At 34.4% G+C, this 18,456-nt stretch overlaps 1 protein-coding gene and 1 pseudogene across 1 annotated transcript; both read left to right on the top strand.

Annotated features, from left to right (window-relative positions):
- The first annotated feature begins 3,063 nt into the window (after positions 1-3,063).
- Positions 3,064-11,388, top strand: LOC141814414 (ALA-interacting subunit 1-like). Its single transcript, XM_074702379.1, has 8 exons — positions 3,064-3,323; positions 4,690-4,748; positions 4,831-4,905; positions 4,987-5,103; positions 5,288-5,358; positions 5,546-5,846; positions 6,420-6,709; positions 11,184-11,388. The coding sequence occupies exons 1-8, from the start codon at positions 3,245-3,247 to the stop codon at positions 11,236-11,238; spliced, it is 1,047 nt and encodes a 348-aa protein (XP_074558480.1). The 5' UTR covers positions 3,064-3,244; the 3' UTR covers positions 11,239-11,388.
- A 3,331-nt stretch (positions 11,389-14,719) lies between these two features.
- On the top strand, positions 14,720-16,857 carry LOC141814555 (uncharacterized; annotated as a pseudogene).
- The last annotated feature ends 1,599 nt before the right edge of the window (positions 16,858-18,456 follow it).

Raw genomic sequence — 18,456 nt, 5'->3', positions numbered from 1 at the left:
CAACACCATTCAAACGTCATCGCGAGGTACGCGCAGAATAATTTTATTCTGTAAATTTTATTTGTGCACGTAGAATAATTGTTATTCAGAAAATTTTAATTTTCTGCCATGTCTTGTACTTGTTATTACCTGCTATGTATGCGTGTGTTGTATGATAATAATTAGTTTAATTATCAGTTTATTTCCACTGCGCACGTTTACAAAATGTGTAGACACGCGCATTGCACCGGGACGATCCCAACATAAGGTACACAATACATAAAACAAGTGTAAACACTTCATAGAATAGGGAAAAATACATGAACTAGTTCTTACATCACCATCATTACATCAATATTCATCCTACATCCTAAACTCAAAGATCTACTCCATTACAAGAATATTACAAGAAGAATGTAAGAAAATAGTCATCCACAAGAGATGGGAGGACTTATCTTGAAGCTTGGACACCCTCTTGAAGATCTTCTCATTCCAGAGTAGGATGGATCGGTGGAGAGGAAGTGTTTAGGACCTCCCCAAGAGTGGGGAGGCGCCGCCCCCTAGCCAAGACCTTAGGGTTTGGAGAATGCCCCAAGCTAACCCAAAAGGGTTGCAAAAAATGGTATTTATAGGGTCCAGGCGTAACACGCCCGTGTCCCGTAGGCACGTGGGCACGGTCGTGCCTCCTAGGCACAACCCCAAGTAGGGGTGGCTCTGGAAGTGAGACACGGTCATGCCTCCTAGGCACGACCTCGAGCTGGTGTTAATTTGGAAATTGGGCATGACCATGCCCCCTAGGCACTCCCCAAGCTGGTCTCAAGTGGGCACGGTCGTGCCTCCTAGACACGACCCCAACCTAGTCTGAATCTGGAAGGTGGGCATGGTCGTGCCTTTTAGCACGGTCTAGAGATGGAATCACATGGTGCACCCTAAAGCAAAGTTATAGAGCTTGAAGTTTTCTTCATTTTGGTAGGTGGCACGGCCCATGGTTTAATTGGAGCTAAAAGTTATGCCCATTTTACTTTCAATCTGCAAAACAGTCCAGATAGGAGACACGTCCGTGCCTCTTGGCACGGCCTAGCCATGTCTGGACCCTAGAAAGGTGAGGCACGACCGTGCCTAGCTTGGCACGGTCGTGTTAAACCTAAAATGGGTGTGCCTCACCCCCGGGACACTCTCTGGAAGCCTAAAAACTTGTCCGGATGATGGGATACGGTTGTGGCACCTTTGGCATGGTCGTGTGGGCCTTTGAAGCACTTCAAATGACTTCCAAACTCATCAAAATGTGCTTCAATCTCCACTCCTTGCTCCATCGTCAATAATACATCATTTTGGCTCTGAATCACAGCCTATCAATCAAAAATATACAAAGAGCAGATCTCCGAGCAAACGAGTAGAAACAAGTAATAATAAATGAACAATGTGTGATAAAGTAGATCATATGCAATGAATTATAAGTAGATGAGCGTTAAATAAGATTAAAAAATCATATATGGCCTACGCTCATCAATACTCTTTGTATCAATAAAAAAAATGTAATTATCATAACAAATTTACCCAAAATTGTATGTAATCAAAACATATTTATCTTGTTTAATCTTTTTTGCGCACTTGCTCGTTGCTCTCCTTGCTGCTCCTATCGCATTTGCTTGCTGTCGTGGGTCGCTAGTGGTTGAAATACGGGAGATAATGATTTTCAAGGGGGCGAGCAAACGATTTGATCAACTGGGGGAAGAACTGAGGATTTTGGATTACCATTGGGGGAGAGAAGATAATGAGTTGTTGGGAAGAAAATCGCTGCTATCACATTTCTTGTCGAGGTCGCTAGTGGTCAAGGTAGGAGAGCTAATGGTTTTCAAGGACGCAAGTTGGTCGGGATCAACCGAGAGTTTCCATTGGGGGAGGGAAGAAGATGGATTGTTAGAAAAAATTGATTCGGTAGGTAAAGATGAATGAAAGAAGGGCAAAAATGAAAATTCAACCTAATAAGGAGTTAAAACTAAGATTTGGGTGATTGTCAGATACCAAATCCTAAAAAATAAATAAATAGAGATTGAATCTAAATATAAACAGGATTTTAGTCCAATTTACCTTTTTGACAATTTTAATATAATAATTTTGAATATATAATAAATTTAATTAAATTAGATAATATTATTTTATATTAGAATAACTATTTTAACACCTTATGTAACATATCGTATCTATTATAATATACAATAAGTATTAAAAAATACCGTGAGACGGTGTTTTGAATTTAAAAAAAACGTGCCTTTCGTCGAAAATATTTTTAATTGGGTGATTGATCTTTGCCAACCTCTTTTCTTTTGCCAACCTGAGAGGAAGGTTCGTTAACTAAAAGCGAAGATAAGAGAAGGAAAGTGGAGAGAGAGAAAATCTTACACGGTAATAAAAAAAAATTCTTGGATAAAAAAGATTATAAAATTTATCCATTTTTATTTTTCCTTTTCTCATTCATTCCTTTTCAAGATTAAAGTTCCCCTTCCCTCCCCGTATTTCTCTAATTATCCTTCCCTCACCTCCTAGCTTAATTGTTCAAACAAGGTCCCGGGGTAACGGTAGAACGGTAAGACATCTGGATTGTGACTTAGGGATCCGTGGTTCGATCTTCAACTACGGCGTATTTGTAAGAATTTTTTTCCAATTGGAGAACGCAATTAAAGGATGTTGAGCATCTGGATTGACCGCCGTATGTGCTTCTCGATTTAATCTGATGATCGGTGGAAAACTTTCATAGAATCAGACTGATCACCCCAAGAATTGAGTCTATAAAATTGACTGAGATTTATCAATTTTTTAATTGTTCAAACAAAGCGTCTCCAAGTTTTGCTCTGGAATTAGTTCCCTGGACCAATAGGATCCTCTCCAAAGCTACCTACAACACATACCCTCTTTTGGTTTCCACATGCCAATTGTCCCACCTCTTTCTTATCCTAACCGTTGATTTAATATGTCCCCACTGTAAACTAAGCTTTTCGTTATTGGGGATCCGGTCATACCAGCTCATTCGTAGAACCTGCGGCACAACTTAAACCCTTTCTCTACTTTCCCGTGGCCGTTCGAAGTCGCGATCTGTTGGGCGGTCAAACGTGGGCTCGACTGCGTTTGGAGCAGAAGAACTTGCATAAGCAAATATCTGAGCTTGATCGGTTGTTTATCGAGGGATTCAAAGCAGCTTTTTCGGTCTTCGATCCAGCCATCTTCACTTTCTTGTTCTCTGGCGCGCTTTCTCGTGTTCTAGGGGATGAATAATTCTGCTGCTAGCACGAGCTCTGGATCGGGGGAGGTACCGACTCCCAGGCGGAATTCCAACAGGCCGAAGTGTAAGATCGCTTTATTTCCTGTTGTTCGATATGGGATTTAGAGTGGAAAACTTTGCTTGTAGGATTGCTTTTGTGCGCATCAATTTAAACTGTTCGTTGGAATTGTTTTTTTTTTTCTTTCCCTTTCTAGTTAGATTTGGGGGTTTGAGCATGGAACTCTGCTTTCTGTTGTTCTTTTGTTGTTTCAAGTTCAGCTTCTGATATGTGTTCAAGGAAAGACGGTCGAGGTCACATTTCATTCATAAGAGTTAAATGCTTGCGGCTGTAATTTAGTTACGGAGTGGAGTAGTATTGAATCTATAGTCCTCAGATTCAGTGTTAGAGAACTTTCATAGTCTCTTACCCTAAGGTTTGAACAATCAATACACAGAATCAGGAAAAGCAGTTGCGCATATCTTCTGCTGTTGTGTGTGTGTCTGTTGTAAGATTTTTTAATTGTGATGTCACAAGCACCATGTAGCAAGCAGGTAGCTGTAATTAATATATTTTTTTCGTTGGAATCATTCTCTGTCCGAATGAGTATTTTCTATACACGTGCCACCAAATATGATCTCTTTCTGCATCTTTTTCTCTGAAATGAGCAAAAACAGCTGAAATTCTAACTCCTCTTGATGAAATTTCTTTTTCTTGGCAATTTGTCAGGGCATTGGAGCCAATTAAATTTGTTGATTTTCAATGCTGTTCTACAGTTTCATAGGGGTCCAGTCCAATATAACTCTTGACCGCTGTTTGTAAGGGTTGAGTAGGCAGGCTTGTTAGAATCCTAAGCTAGTCTACTGCCATCTAATGTTATCTTTAATTAGTAGCAAGCCTGAAGTCTTTTTTCAGTTAGTGTCATGTTCATTCATCTAATAAGTTAATGACCCCCAATGTGATGAGTCCATAATAATATGACTATTTCATCCAACAAGATAGATGACTCCTTTTAGAGTGTTCTATACCACACTCAAGGAAAGCCTTTTTGGTGTCCATCATTTTGCTTGAGAACCCACTTTGGAGCTTTAGATGTTGATAAGAGTAGCACAGGATTGAGCTGAGTATGCTGTTGATCAATACGAGGTACCTTCCTCTTGACAGTAATGTGCCTTCTAAAAAGCTAATTCATTCTTGAGAGTGGTTGGCCGGCTGTCAATCTAACTTTGTTAAGCAACTACCCTTAGGCAGCCCAAAAGTTTAAGATGAGATTTTTGTGCTTACAACTAAACAATCCAGCTAATTCTCTCCAACTACTTGTGTTGCCTTGTGTTCCAAGGAGAGTGGTTTTATGATAGTTTTTCCATAGCTCCCTTGCATATCCCAGTTTGATTCATGCTAAAAGAAATTTCTGGAATCTACTGACCTTGTTTGTTTTCTATTGGATTCTCAGATTCCAGGTTTACACAACAAGAGCTCCCAGCTTGTAAACCAATCCTTACTCCAAGATGGGTAAGCTTTGTCTTATTGCAAATCATCTGCTACTAAGTTTTGGACTGGATATGAGAGGAAAAGCTCATGGCTTCTCTTGTAGGTGATAACTGTTTTCACACTTATTGGTGTCATTTTTGTCCCCATTGGTGTTGCAGCGCTGATGGCCTCGAACAAGGTGTGTTAATGGTGATAAGATGAGTAGTTTTTTTGATGTCTTATAGCACAGTTTATGTCTGATTGTTGCTTTTATTTGTAGGTTGTTGAAATAGTATATCGTTATGATGCAACGTGCATACAAGGAAGCACAAAGGATGAAAAGGTTGCATACATCCAGAATGAAAATACTAACAAAACCTGCATTAGAACACTCACGGTAACAAAGATTTCTTGTACTTATTACCTATTTCTGCAATAGAGAGGAGAGAGAACTTAATCTCTGTCATCAATATGTAACTGGAGATTTAGTTTGTTGCTGTTGAAAACTTGTTTTTTGTAGGTTATCTTGATGAGTAATGTTGCAAAGCTAATAACGATTAGCACCATTCTCTTTCTCTTAGGTACCAAAAGACATGGATCAACCTATTTATGTCTACTACCAGCTTGATAACTTCTACCAGAACCATAGGAGGTATGCGCTGCACAATCTTCTATAGGTTGCAGCACTATTTTCTCTAGTAGTATGCATGCTTCTATTCTATGGCCTTTGGTTCAATTTTTCATGACTTTAAGTAATCGCCTTATCCTTATAAAGATATAGACAAAGAATTTTTCAATGTTTAACTTACTGCATGATTGATTATGAAATTTTCATCTAGATATGTAAAGAGCCGAAATGATGCACAACTGAGGGACTCTGACAAAGCAAATGATACAAGTGGTTGTGATCCTGAAAAGACTACACCTGATGGTTCTCCAATTCTCCCTTGCGGTCTTATAGCATGGAGTTTATTTAATGATACTTACAGTTTTTCCACTGGCAACCAAACTTTGACTGTGAACAAGACGGGCATTTCTTGGAAAAGTGACAGGGATCATAAATTTGGAGATAATGTCTTTCCAAGGAACTTTCAGAATGGTACCTTGAGAGGCGGTGCTTCACTTGTTGAAAACATATCAGTGAGACTCTGTTTCTTGATTACATCCGTTCAGTTTGTAATCAATAATATTAGCACATCTTAAATGCAATTTCAACTTCCACTTCTGAATAACAAGTCATTTGAGTGTTTGAAATTGTCAAGTAATATGCTCTGTTTTTCCACTACAATTACTCCGAGATTTCCTGCTAACCGGTGAAATGATCTTATGGCTTAGTGTTTCATGTCCAAAAATGACTGAGTGTTTCTTACAACTGAAATCTAATGAATTCTGATAATGCATTATAGTGATCTAAACCACGAGGTTGTGCTATTTATTTTCTCATCCTTCCTTCCTTGTAAATTTTCTTCTACTATTTTTGAGTTGGGAATGGACTGAATATTAAATACAGCTCTTGGTCCTGAACTACTGTCAGCACTTCTTTTTCTTTATAGTTGATCTGTAATTAGTTTGTTGTTTTGCAATCAAAATCTTCCCATGCTTTCATAATTATGTTCATATGTTCAAGTTTCATTATGATTGCCCATTTGCCCTTCTAGTAATAATACAACCGAATCTAAATTTAGACTTAGCTTTTATGCTTTCAATATGCAGTTGAGTCAGCAGGAGGATCTCATAGTTTGGATGCGGACTGCTGCCCTTCCGACATTCAGGAAGCCATATGGAAAAATAGAACGAAATCTTAGAGAAAATGAAACCATAACAGTGATAATACAGAATTATTACAATACATATAGTTTTAGTGGCAAGAAGAAGTTGGTTCTTTCCACGTCAAGCTGGCTTGGTGGAAAAAATGACTTTACTGGCATTGCATATCTTACAATTGGAGGACTATGCTTTGTTTTGTCCACAGCCTTTACTGTGATGTACTTGGTGAAGCCTAGGTATGTTCTTCTACAAATTTAATGCTTCAAATAAACAACTTAATACTAATTCCTATTTGTCAATTTCTAGTATTGAAACCAAATGGTTCCATCCTGTTGTTATGGAATTTTTAATGTAATTTAACGTTAGGAGCTGGAATTCTAGAATCTGTTATGACTTTTTTTTTTTTTACCTATGCTTAATTAGTCCTCTTACATGATGATGTCTACAAATATTTCAACTATAACCTAAGGCTGTTTTGTTGCCTGTGCAATGTTTTACAAATAGAGTAGTGGAAAGGCTATGCAGGCATTTGGTCACCGGCAAACTGTCTGTACACTAAAAGGTCACCGCCAGTTAGACCTTAAGAGCAATCTATGCAACCCACGGCTTGAAATGATCACAAGTAACATTTTTAGACTTAATCAGCGTGAATTCATGTCAAAAGACAAATTACATAGATAAATCTGATACAAATATAGAATAAGATTAAAGATTTTCAACTAATGTTTAATTTTCATACACATATTTAAGATAATATAGAATAGGAAATGTGTACAAATCTAGAATAACTTAATAAAATGATATTAGAATAAGTGCAATATTTTTATCATAAGATATTGACTTTAAAAATGATGGAAAAATTTGAATTCTGTTATTTTAAGCTAGTTTTAAAGATGGCATTAAGATGATGCCATCGTTTTATCAGGTTATTATGTTAGAAATCAAAAGAAAATTTAATGATATAAACTCTCTTTTGTTTTAAACTTTATAAATAGATAAGGACTAGTAAAAGCTAATTAGTAAAGTACATTTTTTGTACTGATGTTGAACAAGTGATTACTCTGATAAGGTCTTATAAATTTTAGTTTAAATTAGGATAATTAGAAGTGAGAAAAAAATGACTCACTGGTATAATATCAATCTTCATGTTTTATATAAAAATAATTCTCATGCATATTGGACAATTGGAATGTGATTAGTCAGTTAGTAACTATACCTTCAAAAGTGATTGTTGTTGCATGGAATGGTTAATTGACATAGTTGCAAATATCACATATATTATTTGCATTTTGGATTGTTGCACACAACCTAACTAGTAGCTAGCAATCAAATGCCAATTAATAATGTCTTTGACTTGAAAGTATTATCTTTGGGATTCAGTGAGTACAACACCATAGTAGGCACTCAATTCCACAAAAAAAAATCAGCCTCTAAATAAACAAAAACTGTATGAACAATTTAGTTAGTGCTTCCTTCACAATCTTTTGCTAGTTTGATAAAATTTGACTGGTTATGTTAGCTCAATATGGTGAAGTTTGTGTATTGTGCGAAGAGATGACTTAGTATAATGATAACACAACTACTAGAGACATTTATATAAATATGTTCTTGCTATAAAGCATAAATGTCCTTTTTTTACTCGCGTTGAGTAAAAGTTTCCTTAGTTTTGACCTTTTTAACTCCATTAATCATATTATTTATCCAACTCTATGCTCTTATCATAACTTACTTTTTAATCATGCACTGGAGGTGCTACTTTGAAGCAATGTTTTCAGTTGTATCCTCTCTAATAATTTGTTCTTAACATTCTCATTTATGTTGTACTACTTATAAAAAGATGACTGCATAATCAGCCCACATAAGTTACCAGAAACAAATTTCTTATTTGTTCATTTGGACCGTTTAGAGTGAACCAAATTGACTTAAAATCCTGAGTTACTCTATTTGAGTCTGTAACATAAAATGAATTTAGTTGTGCAAGTGATAAATATTTTTTATATATTATATTTTAAATTGTTAATTAATATTGATTGTTAGATTTTGTGTATTTTACAATGGACAATTGACATATTTTTTCCATATGGAACTGAGGAGGATAAAGGGCTTTGGGAAATTTTGTCATTGTTCCTCTAATGTTGATTTGTTGAAACATGTCCAAACAATGTATATGTCACCATGTCATCCTTTAAAATAGTGAAAGTATTCATGGAGGAATAGGAAGAAAGTTTGAAAGAGGAGGTCATGGAGAGACCGCAAAGCAAAATAGAAGAAGAAAAAAAGGGAAGCCTAGAAGAGTAAGACAAAATAGCTGTCACAACCCAAAAGCTCCATTTTTATATAAGGGACAAAACTCCTCGCTCGTAACAAAATCCACAATTGTATCATAACCACAAAATGAAACATCAATTAAATACACAAGACTAAATAGGATTGTTATTAAATACATTTAATATACTGACACAAAATGTCTGAATTGTGCTAATAAAAATAACTGATTTATGCTAACAAAAGTAAAAAATGCAAAAAGAAAAATGGATCAAAACAATAACATGTGCAACATGAAATAAAAGGACATAAAAATTCATCTCCTGCATAGTCATTGGGCATCTCTAAACATGACATAATCTGAGAAATCCAACCATGAAAATCACCTCAAGTCTATGAATTGTTAAAAGAAAGTGAGGTGTGAGTACACTTATGTAAGGTAGGATAAAAGGGAATGTATATGGTGTAGTATCTCATAGAGGGGAAAATAGCATGTTAGATAGAATTTCATATCCTCTTAGCATTAAATTTTCTTTATTTCTCTTTCATTTTTCTTAGGTAATTTCATCATTTTCTTATATTTTCTCTTTTATACTTTATGAATTTTTCCATCTTATTTTATATGGAAATCAATATATATTATATAGAGGTGAATGACTCACAATTTACTAATAAATGATTCATTATATATCGGGGGTAAATGATCGGCAATCCACACAGTACAACATGCCTCATATATATATATAGAGAGAGAGAGAGAAAAAAAAAGAATGAATGACCGGTAATCCACTCAATAAAGAATGTTTCATATATAAAAAGGTGAATGATTCGTATTCCACCAAGTAAACAAAATACATAGAATATGAAGGATCCACTATCCTCCCGGTCAAGAATGGGCTAAAGTCCACATAACGTGTGAATAGATCCAAGGTCCCTTTGAAGTGCAGAACCAAGTCTTGATTGTATAAGTATATATCAATTATTTTATTATTTCGGCGACTGGGCTTACAATTTGGGGTGGTGACAAATTTGTTTATGGTGATGGAGGTTATGGTTGGGGAGAGAGACGAAACAGGGGAAATTGCATACATGGTGGGAAAAATTAATTGGAATTTGAAAACCCATCATTTAGCTAATTTTATAAGTTGGTCCTTAATATTTTTTAAAAGGTGATGGTGGAATTTGGTTTAGAGAGAGTACATGGGTTGTAAAAAGCAGAAGGTGCAGGGGTGTAAAAACTTGAGGGCAATCAAACTTAAAATGTGTGCTTATCTGGGGCCTCTTGATACTTAAGCATACACAAGCAATTCTCACTTAACCACTTGGGATTAAAGCTATAAAGTGACTTTTTATTCCTATCTCATGTATCTTCAGTTTCAACCTTGCCAAAGATAAGGAATCAATTCTAATTACATGTAAAAGCACAGAAGAGAATATTCCAACACAAGATGCCTAAGCTTAGGTGGAGCCCCTTGATACTTAATCATAAGAATACCTCATGTGCAGACCTCATTAAACCATGTCTAACTAAATAGAAAAGGTGTGCCCTTTTACTCTTCAGGGGATAAAGAGGGATTTAAGTGATTAAAGGAAGAGAGAAAAGAAGCAAGATAAGAAGATGAAGAATTGGAAGAATTTGTGACAAGGAAGAGGAATCGGAAGATGGGTGCAATTCATGGAGCTGAAGAGGAAGATGAAATTCAGATGAAGAATTCGCCATGAGATTGAGATAATTGGAGGGATTTTAAATAATCAAATTAATAACTAAAGACAGAAGTGAGGTTGCACTATCTCTGTTATCAGGTAAATTACATTTGCCCAAACAATTGTATTGCATAACAGTGAGCATGTACTCAGATATCAACCGACATGACATAAATTTTGTGATATTACATAATTCATATACAGCTCCTAGCCACCCAGAACTTGTTGAAGTGATTTATTTTGTAGGATTTAGTTTGTTAGGGATTACATGCCACTTGAAATCCAAGTGACAGTTCCTTAAATTTCCTTATTTTACTCAGCAACTATACTCATAACAGTTAGATTCTTACCTTTCTTCTTGCATTTCAATTTGTTCCAACTTTAGTACTCAAGGTTGTTTCCTGATTGTATCATCAATTTTCATGAATACGATCATTTCTATTGTATCCTTAAAATATTGGATACCCTTATTTGCATCGGTTTATTGCTACATGAACACACTATGTTAAGACATTAACTTTAATAGAATTGCTGCTGCTCCTTTAATAGAAGACTTAACTTTTTTTTTTAATTGTTACTTGCAACATGTCAGCATATTTTAATTTTGTATTTTGATAACATAAACATGTTATTCGTCCATAATAGAACAAGAAAAGGGAAAATATTAAATTAGATCGAGTGATGCATATACTTATTTATCAAGTGACCAATATCTTTTGCTAATTTACTTGTATCTTGCAGGAAACTTGGGGACCCTTCATACTTGTCATGGAATAGAAATCCTTCTGGGCATTAAATTTTTTTTATTAATGTATGTTAATGTATTTTGCATGTATTAGTAAGAAAACAGTTTCCAGAAATATGTATATGGAAGAATGCTGTGCTTCGATTATGACAGTGCTCGACTAGAGTGATTAGCTTAAAACTAATTAAACTTGCTATTAAATCCACGTGCTTGAACAAATCAACACTAGTTTCTTGTGAAAACATTTTAATTTTGAATATTAAGAACGACATTTTGTTCATTTCATGTTATTTTGATTTCTCATTGTTTTCCAGCGTATTGGCGTGGCAACTGGAGGATGAATTCATCCGAACAACCCCAATCAAACCTATTTAATTCAGTTACCTTTTGCTCTAATTTAATTTAATTTAATACACTAATCTCGATGAGATAAAAAAGGCAGTTCGGTGAATAAATTTTGTCAACCTAATGCACTAACTTTGATGGGATAAGGGGAAAATTATTTCTCATTAGAATCCTAAGTTGGTTCCCTCTACTTTATGTACTATCGATAAATATAACTTTTGCAAAAGATAAATATAACTTGATCAAGAACGCTGCCAATCAAGAAGACGCACATTCCACTGGTAAAAAAACTCCTGCAGATTCAACGTCAGATCCTGCTTGCGGCTGGGACCGCACAGAATGCTGCCAATCAGCTTGCGGGCTGGTTTGATATGGAGCTATTAGGTGGAATCAAGGCTGCATACGATTTCTTCAGGCCCCGGAGCTCCAAAAAGACATGAGCTACAGTCTTACGGAAGGCCTATGTCATGCCGAAGCATCAGTTTTTCCGCACCAAAGGCAGCCGTATATACCGTGCAAACCTATCCAGTGTGCCAGGATATGGATGAACCTGAGGACCACCTGTTTTTTTGACTGATCGGTAATCAAACCTCTATGGGACAAAGTGCGCAGCTGGCTTAATATCCGTTGCACGTATCGAACAATGACGGAACAGCTGAATGGACTAGGACCGCATTAGGCTTAACAAAGCCCGGCTTTTGGGAATTTCTTTGCATGTTGTACTTGATTTGGATAGGTGCCAATAAGACGGAGGTGTCCCGCACATTGAGAGGGTGCTTAGCATGATCCAAACTCATGTTTTCCCATTTTTTAGTGGTCCAAATGTAACCCCTTGAAAGTTCGCAATAAAATTTATCTTTATATAAAAAATATAAAGTAACTTGTTACTATTTATTTATTAGACATTACATAACGTTTCTTCAAATTTATTATAAATATATTCAATTTTTTGCCCTCTTAACCATTAACAATTTGGTTAGTAAATTTTTAATAATCGGAGTGAAATGATGATCTTAGTAAATTTTATATATTTTAACCTTTTGTGAAATACAAGGTTTAACACTATACGTAGCACAACTTGATTTTCACATGAAAGTTTTATTAACATTGTAAGGGCATATACTAGTTTAGTTATTTGTTACTCAACCTAAATGAGTTTACTTATTGTTAGACAACTTTTCGACTTAGGCTAATCTGATGAGCCAAAGTTTATTAATGAAGTTTTGCTAAATTTTATAAGATTTGATCTAAATCAAAATTCATATATTCTCAAGACTCTCTTGAATATAATTATATCCTCTAAATTTAATTTTACACTCTATTTATTTTATTATGGGGTTTTGAAATAAATTCAATTGTATATAATTTTAGCACAGATTCACTCATTAGTACATTTAATATTATCTTATTTACTCAACAATAATACATATGCATTTTTAGAACTCTTATAACATTGATCATGTTTAATTTTTTTTGAATTTAGATTTTATATAGTTATCAATGAAATTTGTTCAAAATTTATTGATGAACTTAGATTTATTAAATCCAATTTAAATTAGGACTAATGTTTTCTTGGAATTCTGTTAAATGTAATTATACTCTTTAAGCTTGGTTCAATATCCTATTTACCTTTGGTGTGAATTTCTAAAATAAATTCCAATCTTTTTTGGAAGGAGACAAATAATAGCTATAAAACTCTATAAAATGTGACTCATTCTTAAGATTTCAAATGTGTTTTGATGGTTCGAGTGGGTTGGACGAGAGTGTGGTATTAGTGTGGATAGACATTGGGGGGTAATTTAGAAAAAAAATCCATGATTTAGTAAATTTAAAAGTATTGTGCATGAGTTAATTATTATGAAAATTGAATGAGCAGTTTAATAGAATGTAGATCATTAAAGGATACTCAATAAATATTAAAAGGTATATCATTTTTTTTAGTTAGTAATTTTGATCAATATTACTATAAAACATGAAATTATTTTAATTTAAAATATTATTATATTAAAATACTTTTTCAATTAATCAAAATTGTTTCAGTTGAAATTACTTGAGTATTATTATACTAATTTTTATCAAAAATTACTTCAACTTAAAATAGTTTAATTAAAATTAGCTATTACAGTTATAGTAAAAAAATAATATAATAATATTTAAACAAATCGACAGAACATCTCGTCGATAACAACCAAAATAAAAGGCATCTTTTTTATTTTTGCCTATATGATTACTAAAAATATAAATTTTAATTAATTGTGTAATTCTTTATACAACTTGTCTATTTACTTACCGTCATTATGACGATAATTGTTTAACCGTCTTCTTGAACGGAATCCGACTCGCAAACTAGCAGTTGTCGACCAATATACTCCCATCAAACCCCTTTATTTACCCCCAACTGCCATCCCTCCTCAATACGCGCCACACGCACACGATTCCACACGGCCGTTTGATTATTTTTGTCGTTCTCTGTCTCTCTCTGGTTTCTGAAGGGTTCCGCTTGTGCTGCTCTGCTCCTTCCAGGTAAGGAATCGAACAACTGAAGGATGTTTGCTACCTTCGTGGGAACTGTTTCTTTCGGCTTTTCTTGGCCCACAATTAGGGGTAAGCAAAAAATCAGTTAAACTAAATTAATCGATCAAACCGAACTGAATTTTTAATTCGGTTGGGTTATTTCAGAATTTCGGTTATTTTTTCTAAATAAATCGGTTAATTCAGTTCGATTTCAGTTTTAAAATTTTAAGTTTTTGGTTAAACCGAATTAAAAAATAATTTATAAATTTTAAGTAAATAAATTTATAAATCCTTAATTCATTAGTAAAATATTCATAATATTAAAAAAAATCGATTAATTCAGTTAATTCGGTCAAAAATCGAATTAACCGATAAAATATCGGTTCGATTTATTCGGTTTTTATTGAAAAAATTCGGTCGGTTCGAAAAAAAATAGGTTTATTCGATTTTCGATTCAATTCGATTTTAACAAATACACCCCTAGTTTCTACTGTGTCATTTGTATCTCTCTGACTCGATACAAACAAATATTATTTTCCTTACTTTGACCCTTTTGTACGCAGGTTACTAGCTAATTCCTCCTTCATGATGCTTTTATTGCAAACTTGTTATATAGTGTTTATCTTCTAGTATTTTTCTTCCAATTATGTGCAGTCTCTAGTACTTAGGCGCCATGGAGCAATCAGAACAACCAACTCAACCTGCATTTGGGGTTGTTCCTGATGTCGCTCAAATAGCATATGCTACCGCTATGTACCAACCAGCTGCAGCAGTTGCTGGAGTTCCACAAGCAACAATAGCTACATCTGATATGGCACAACCGACCTCGTGGTTCCCTACTATCTCAAGCCCAGCTTATCTTGCAAGCCATCAACTTGCTTACCTGCCAGTCCAACAGTACTAACAGCAACTCCTCAGAGTTTTCTGGGTCAACCAGATGTTAGATGTTAGAGATAGGGCTGAGCATTCGGTTAAAACTGAACCGAACCGAATAAATCGATTTTTTTTTAACCAATCGAACCGACCGAATTTTTTAATAAAAATCGAATAAATCGAACCGATATTTTATCGGTTAATTCAGTTTTTAACCGAATTTTTTAAATATCATAAAAATTTTACTAATTAATTAGAGATTTATAAATTTATTTATTTAAAATTTATAAATTATTTTTTTTAATTTGAATAATTCGATTTATTCGGTTTAACCGAATAAGAAATTTTAAAATCGAAATCAAACCGAATTAACCGATTTTTATAGAAAAAATAACCGAATTTCCAAAATAACTGAACCGAATTTTTTAGTTCCGTCGGTTCGGTCGATTTATTCGATTTAACTGAATTGTTGCTCACCCACCCCTAGTTAGAGATACAGAGGACCACTAATTTCAAAATCCACTTCCTACCACTTTCCCGTATAAAGAAGATAATCAAGGCTGACGCGGGTGTTAATATGATCGCAGCTGAGGTAATAGTGGTCTTTGCTAAGGCATGTGAATTTTTTATTTTAGAGCTGACGCTCAGGTCGTGGATCTGTACACAAGAGGCTGAGAGGACAACGATGCACAAGAGGGATATTGTCGTCGCTATAACCAGAACCACCACATATGACTAGGGATGAGCAAAAATTCGGTTAAACTGAATAAATCGATCAAATCGAACTGAATTAAAAATTCGGTTCGGTTATTTCGGAAGTTCGGTTATTTTTTTAAAAAAAAATCGATTAATTCGGTTCGATTTCGATTTTAAAATTTCTTATTCGGTTAAACCGAATCAACCGAATTAATTAAATTTAAAAAAATAATTTATAAATTTCAAGTAAATAAATTTATAAATCCCTAATTCATTAGTAAAATTTTTATAATATTTTAAAAAAATTCGATTAATTTGGTCGAAAACCAAATTAACCGATAAAATATCGGTTCGGTTTGTTCAGTTTTTATTGAAAAATTCGGTCGGTTCGGTTGGTTCGAAAAAATTGATTTATTCGATTTTCGATTAATTCGATTCGGTTTTAACCGAATACTCACCCCTACATATGACTTTTTGGTTAATTTAGTACCCAAGGATGAATTGAAAGATGAAAGCTTTAGGGAGGTAGCAAGCATTGCTTTGCCCGGAATAGGTGCTCCAGCTGATTCAATCCCCTACAACTATGCACCGGCAATACATATGGTAGGTGCTAGAATGATGATCAGAAACCCTATAGATCAAACTACTTCGTATGGTGTTCCACCCCCTCATTCAGCAGCACAGATGGGAGATGATGAAATGATGATCGGAAACCCTATAGATCAAACTGCTTCGTGTGTTATTCCACACCCTTATTCAGTAGCACAGATGGGAGGTGATGAAATGATGATTGGAAACTCTACAGATCAAAGTACTACTTCGTATGTTGTTCCACCCCCTCATTCAGCAGCACAGATGACAGATGCTGAAATGATGTTCGAAAACCCTATAGATCAAACTGCTTCGTATGCTATTTCACACCCTTATTCAGTAGCACAGATGGGAGGTGATGAAATGATGATTGGAAACCCTACAGATCAAAGTACTACTTCGTATGTTGTTCCATCCCCTCATTCAGCAGCTCAAATGATAAGTGACGGAATGATAATTGAAAATCGTGCAGATCAAACTGCTTCGTATGTTGTTCCACCCCCTCATTCAGCAGCTCAGATGGCAAGTGTTAGAATGATGATCGGAAACCTTATAGATCAAACTGCTTTGTATCCTGTTCCACTCCTTCATTCAGTAGCACAGATGACAGATGCTGAAATGATGTTTGAAAACCCTTATTCAGTAGCATAGATGACAGATGTTGAAATGATGTTCGAAAACTCATAGATCAAACGACTTTGTATGTTGTTCCACCCTCTCATTTAGTAGCACAGATGGTAGGTGATGAAATGATGTTCAAAAACCCTATAGATCAAACAACTTTGTATGCTGTTCCACCACCTCATTCAGAGTCTTACTGGTTGCCGCAACCTCAGGGGCAGCAAGCAGCACAGCAGCACAGCAGCACTAGCAGGTCTTAGATGGTTGTCAAAGTACTGTGTTTGGAGATGTTCAACAGGGTCTTCAGTGAATGCAGCATATAACGCATAACAATGTCCTTTGTTACGAGTGAATGACGTGATCCCTGTTAGTTAGTGCAATTATTCTTTTGTTGAAACAGAATTGAATACTGTGCCAAGGAGGACAGTTACCAATTGCTATACTAATTGTTAATAGAGATCCCCCCTCTCTTTTTTTTTAGTTGTTAAACCTAAGATTAGTTGTTTGTTGTATGGTTGTTTTTACGTGATAGAACACTATTAGAATCCTTCCTCAGATGTGAATAGATAATAATAATAATAATAATAATGATAAAGCCAGCAATACAACACTTGTAGTCCGAGTTTGAAAAGTTTTAGGCCTCAATATTGCTTTTTAAACTGTTTTTGTATTATCAGATAAGAAGTAAAACCCTCTCTTGCTCAGCCTTTTATATTCTCTAAGCGGATGATCTTATAACCTTTTAAGAAATTTAATTTCTAAATTTTCAAGATTTGTGATTTTTAAAATTTCCATTTTTTAAATAATTTGAAACAATTAGTGTTTAAAAATTAAATTATTGAATTTTAAAATAATTATTTTGATTTTTTTCCAGATTTTAGGAATTCATTTTGATGTTATGATTTTTTTCTTATCTGTTGAGAGTTTTGCATTTTTTCATGGTTTGTTAATAATGATATTTTGAAATTATTTTTAGAATTTGAATTTTTTTTGTAGTTTTTTAAAATTATGATTTTTTTTGGGTTCTCTATTTTTTTTAATTTTATTTGACTAATGGTATTTTTGTTTGATTTGTTTGGTGAAATTGATCCAATTTAAATTGATGTCTTGGTCTGACTCAAATTGGTTTAAGTGAACTTGTTGGTATGCGTAAAGGATGGATAAACAAGTTGATGATCATCCAGTTTGGAGATTAAAAATTATGTTTGGGATGGGAGACATCTAGATCAAGTGAGAAGTTATGAGGAGCTTAGACTCAAAGATAATTATTGATGCATGCATTATTTTAATATATTTTGAATTTATGCCTGGTGTATAAAATATTAGTACAATTTTGTCTAGCTTTAACTAGGTGGTGCTTAATCAAGATATTTTGATGTATTAATAAGTACATTTAAGTTAGATTTATCTATATTATTAATATATGTATTAAATTATATTAGGATAAAGATCATTGAGCGGTGTCACAAAGTTTGCCTATCTTGATTCTAAATTGCTGATTAACTTTGAAGCAAATTTAGTCTTAGAAGTGGTCAGGATCACATGAAGAGTCATCTCAACTAATATATGATTCGACCAAGTAGTAATATAAAAAAAAACTTATAGAATATTTACAATCGGATGTGAATC

This window comes from Curcuma longa, chromosome 21 (genome assembly GCF_044706935.1).
Source record: "Curcuma longa cultivar G26 ecotype Majalengka, Jawa Barat chromosome 21, ITB_CL_G26_1.1, whole genome shotgun sequence".
Taxonomy (NCBI): Eukaryota; Viridiplantae; Streptophyta; class Magnoliopsida; order Zingiberales; family Zingiberaceae; genus Curcuma; species Curcuma longa.
Note: the sequence above shows the minus strand (reverse complement) of the source record. Positions and strands in the feature narration are given on the sequence as shown.

What these genes read in the sequence shown, in the direction of transcription:
- LOC141814414 (XM_074702379.1), top strand. Translation starts at nt 3,245, where the DNA reads ATGAATAATTCTGCTGCTAGCACGAGCTCTGGATCGGGGGAGGTACCG. An exon ending in GAATTCCAACAGGCCGAAGT is followed by an intron (nt 3,324 to 4,689) that starts GTAAGATCGCTT and finishes TTGGATTCTCAG; the next exon opens with ATTCCAGGTTTACACAACAA. An exon ending in ATGTACTTGGTGAAGCCTAG is followed by an intron (nt 6,710 to 11,183) that starts GTATGTTCTTCT and finishes TGTATCTTGCAG; the next exon opens with GAAACTTGGGGACCCTTCAT.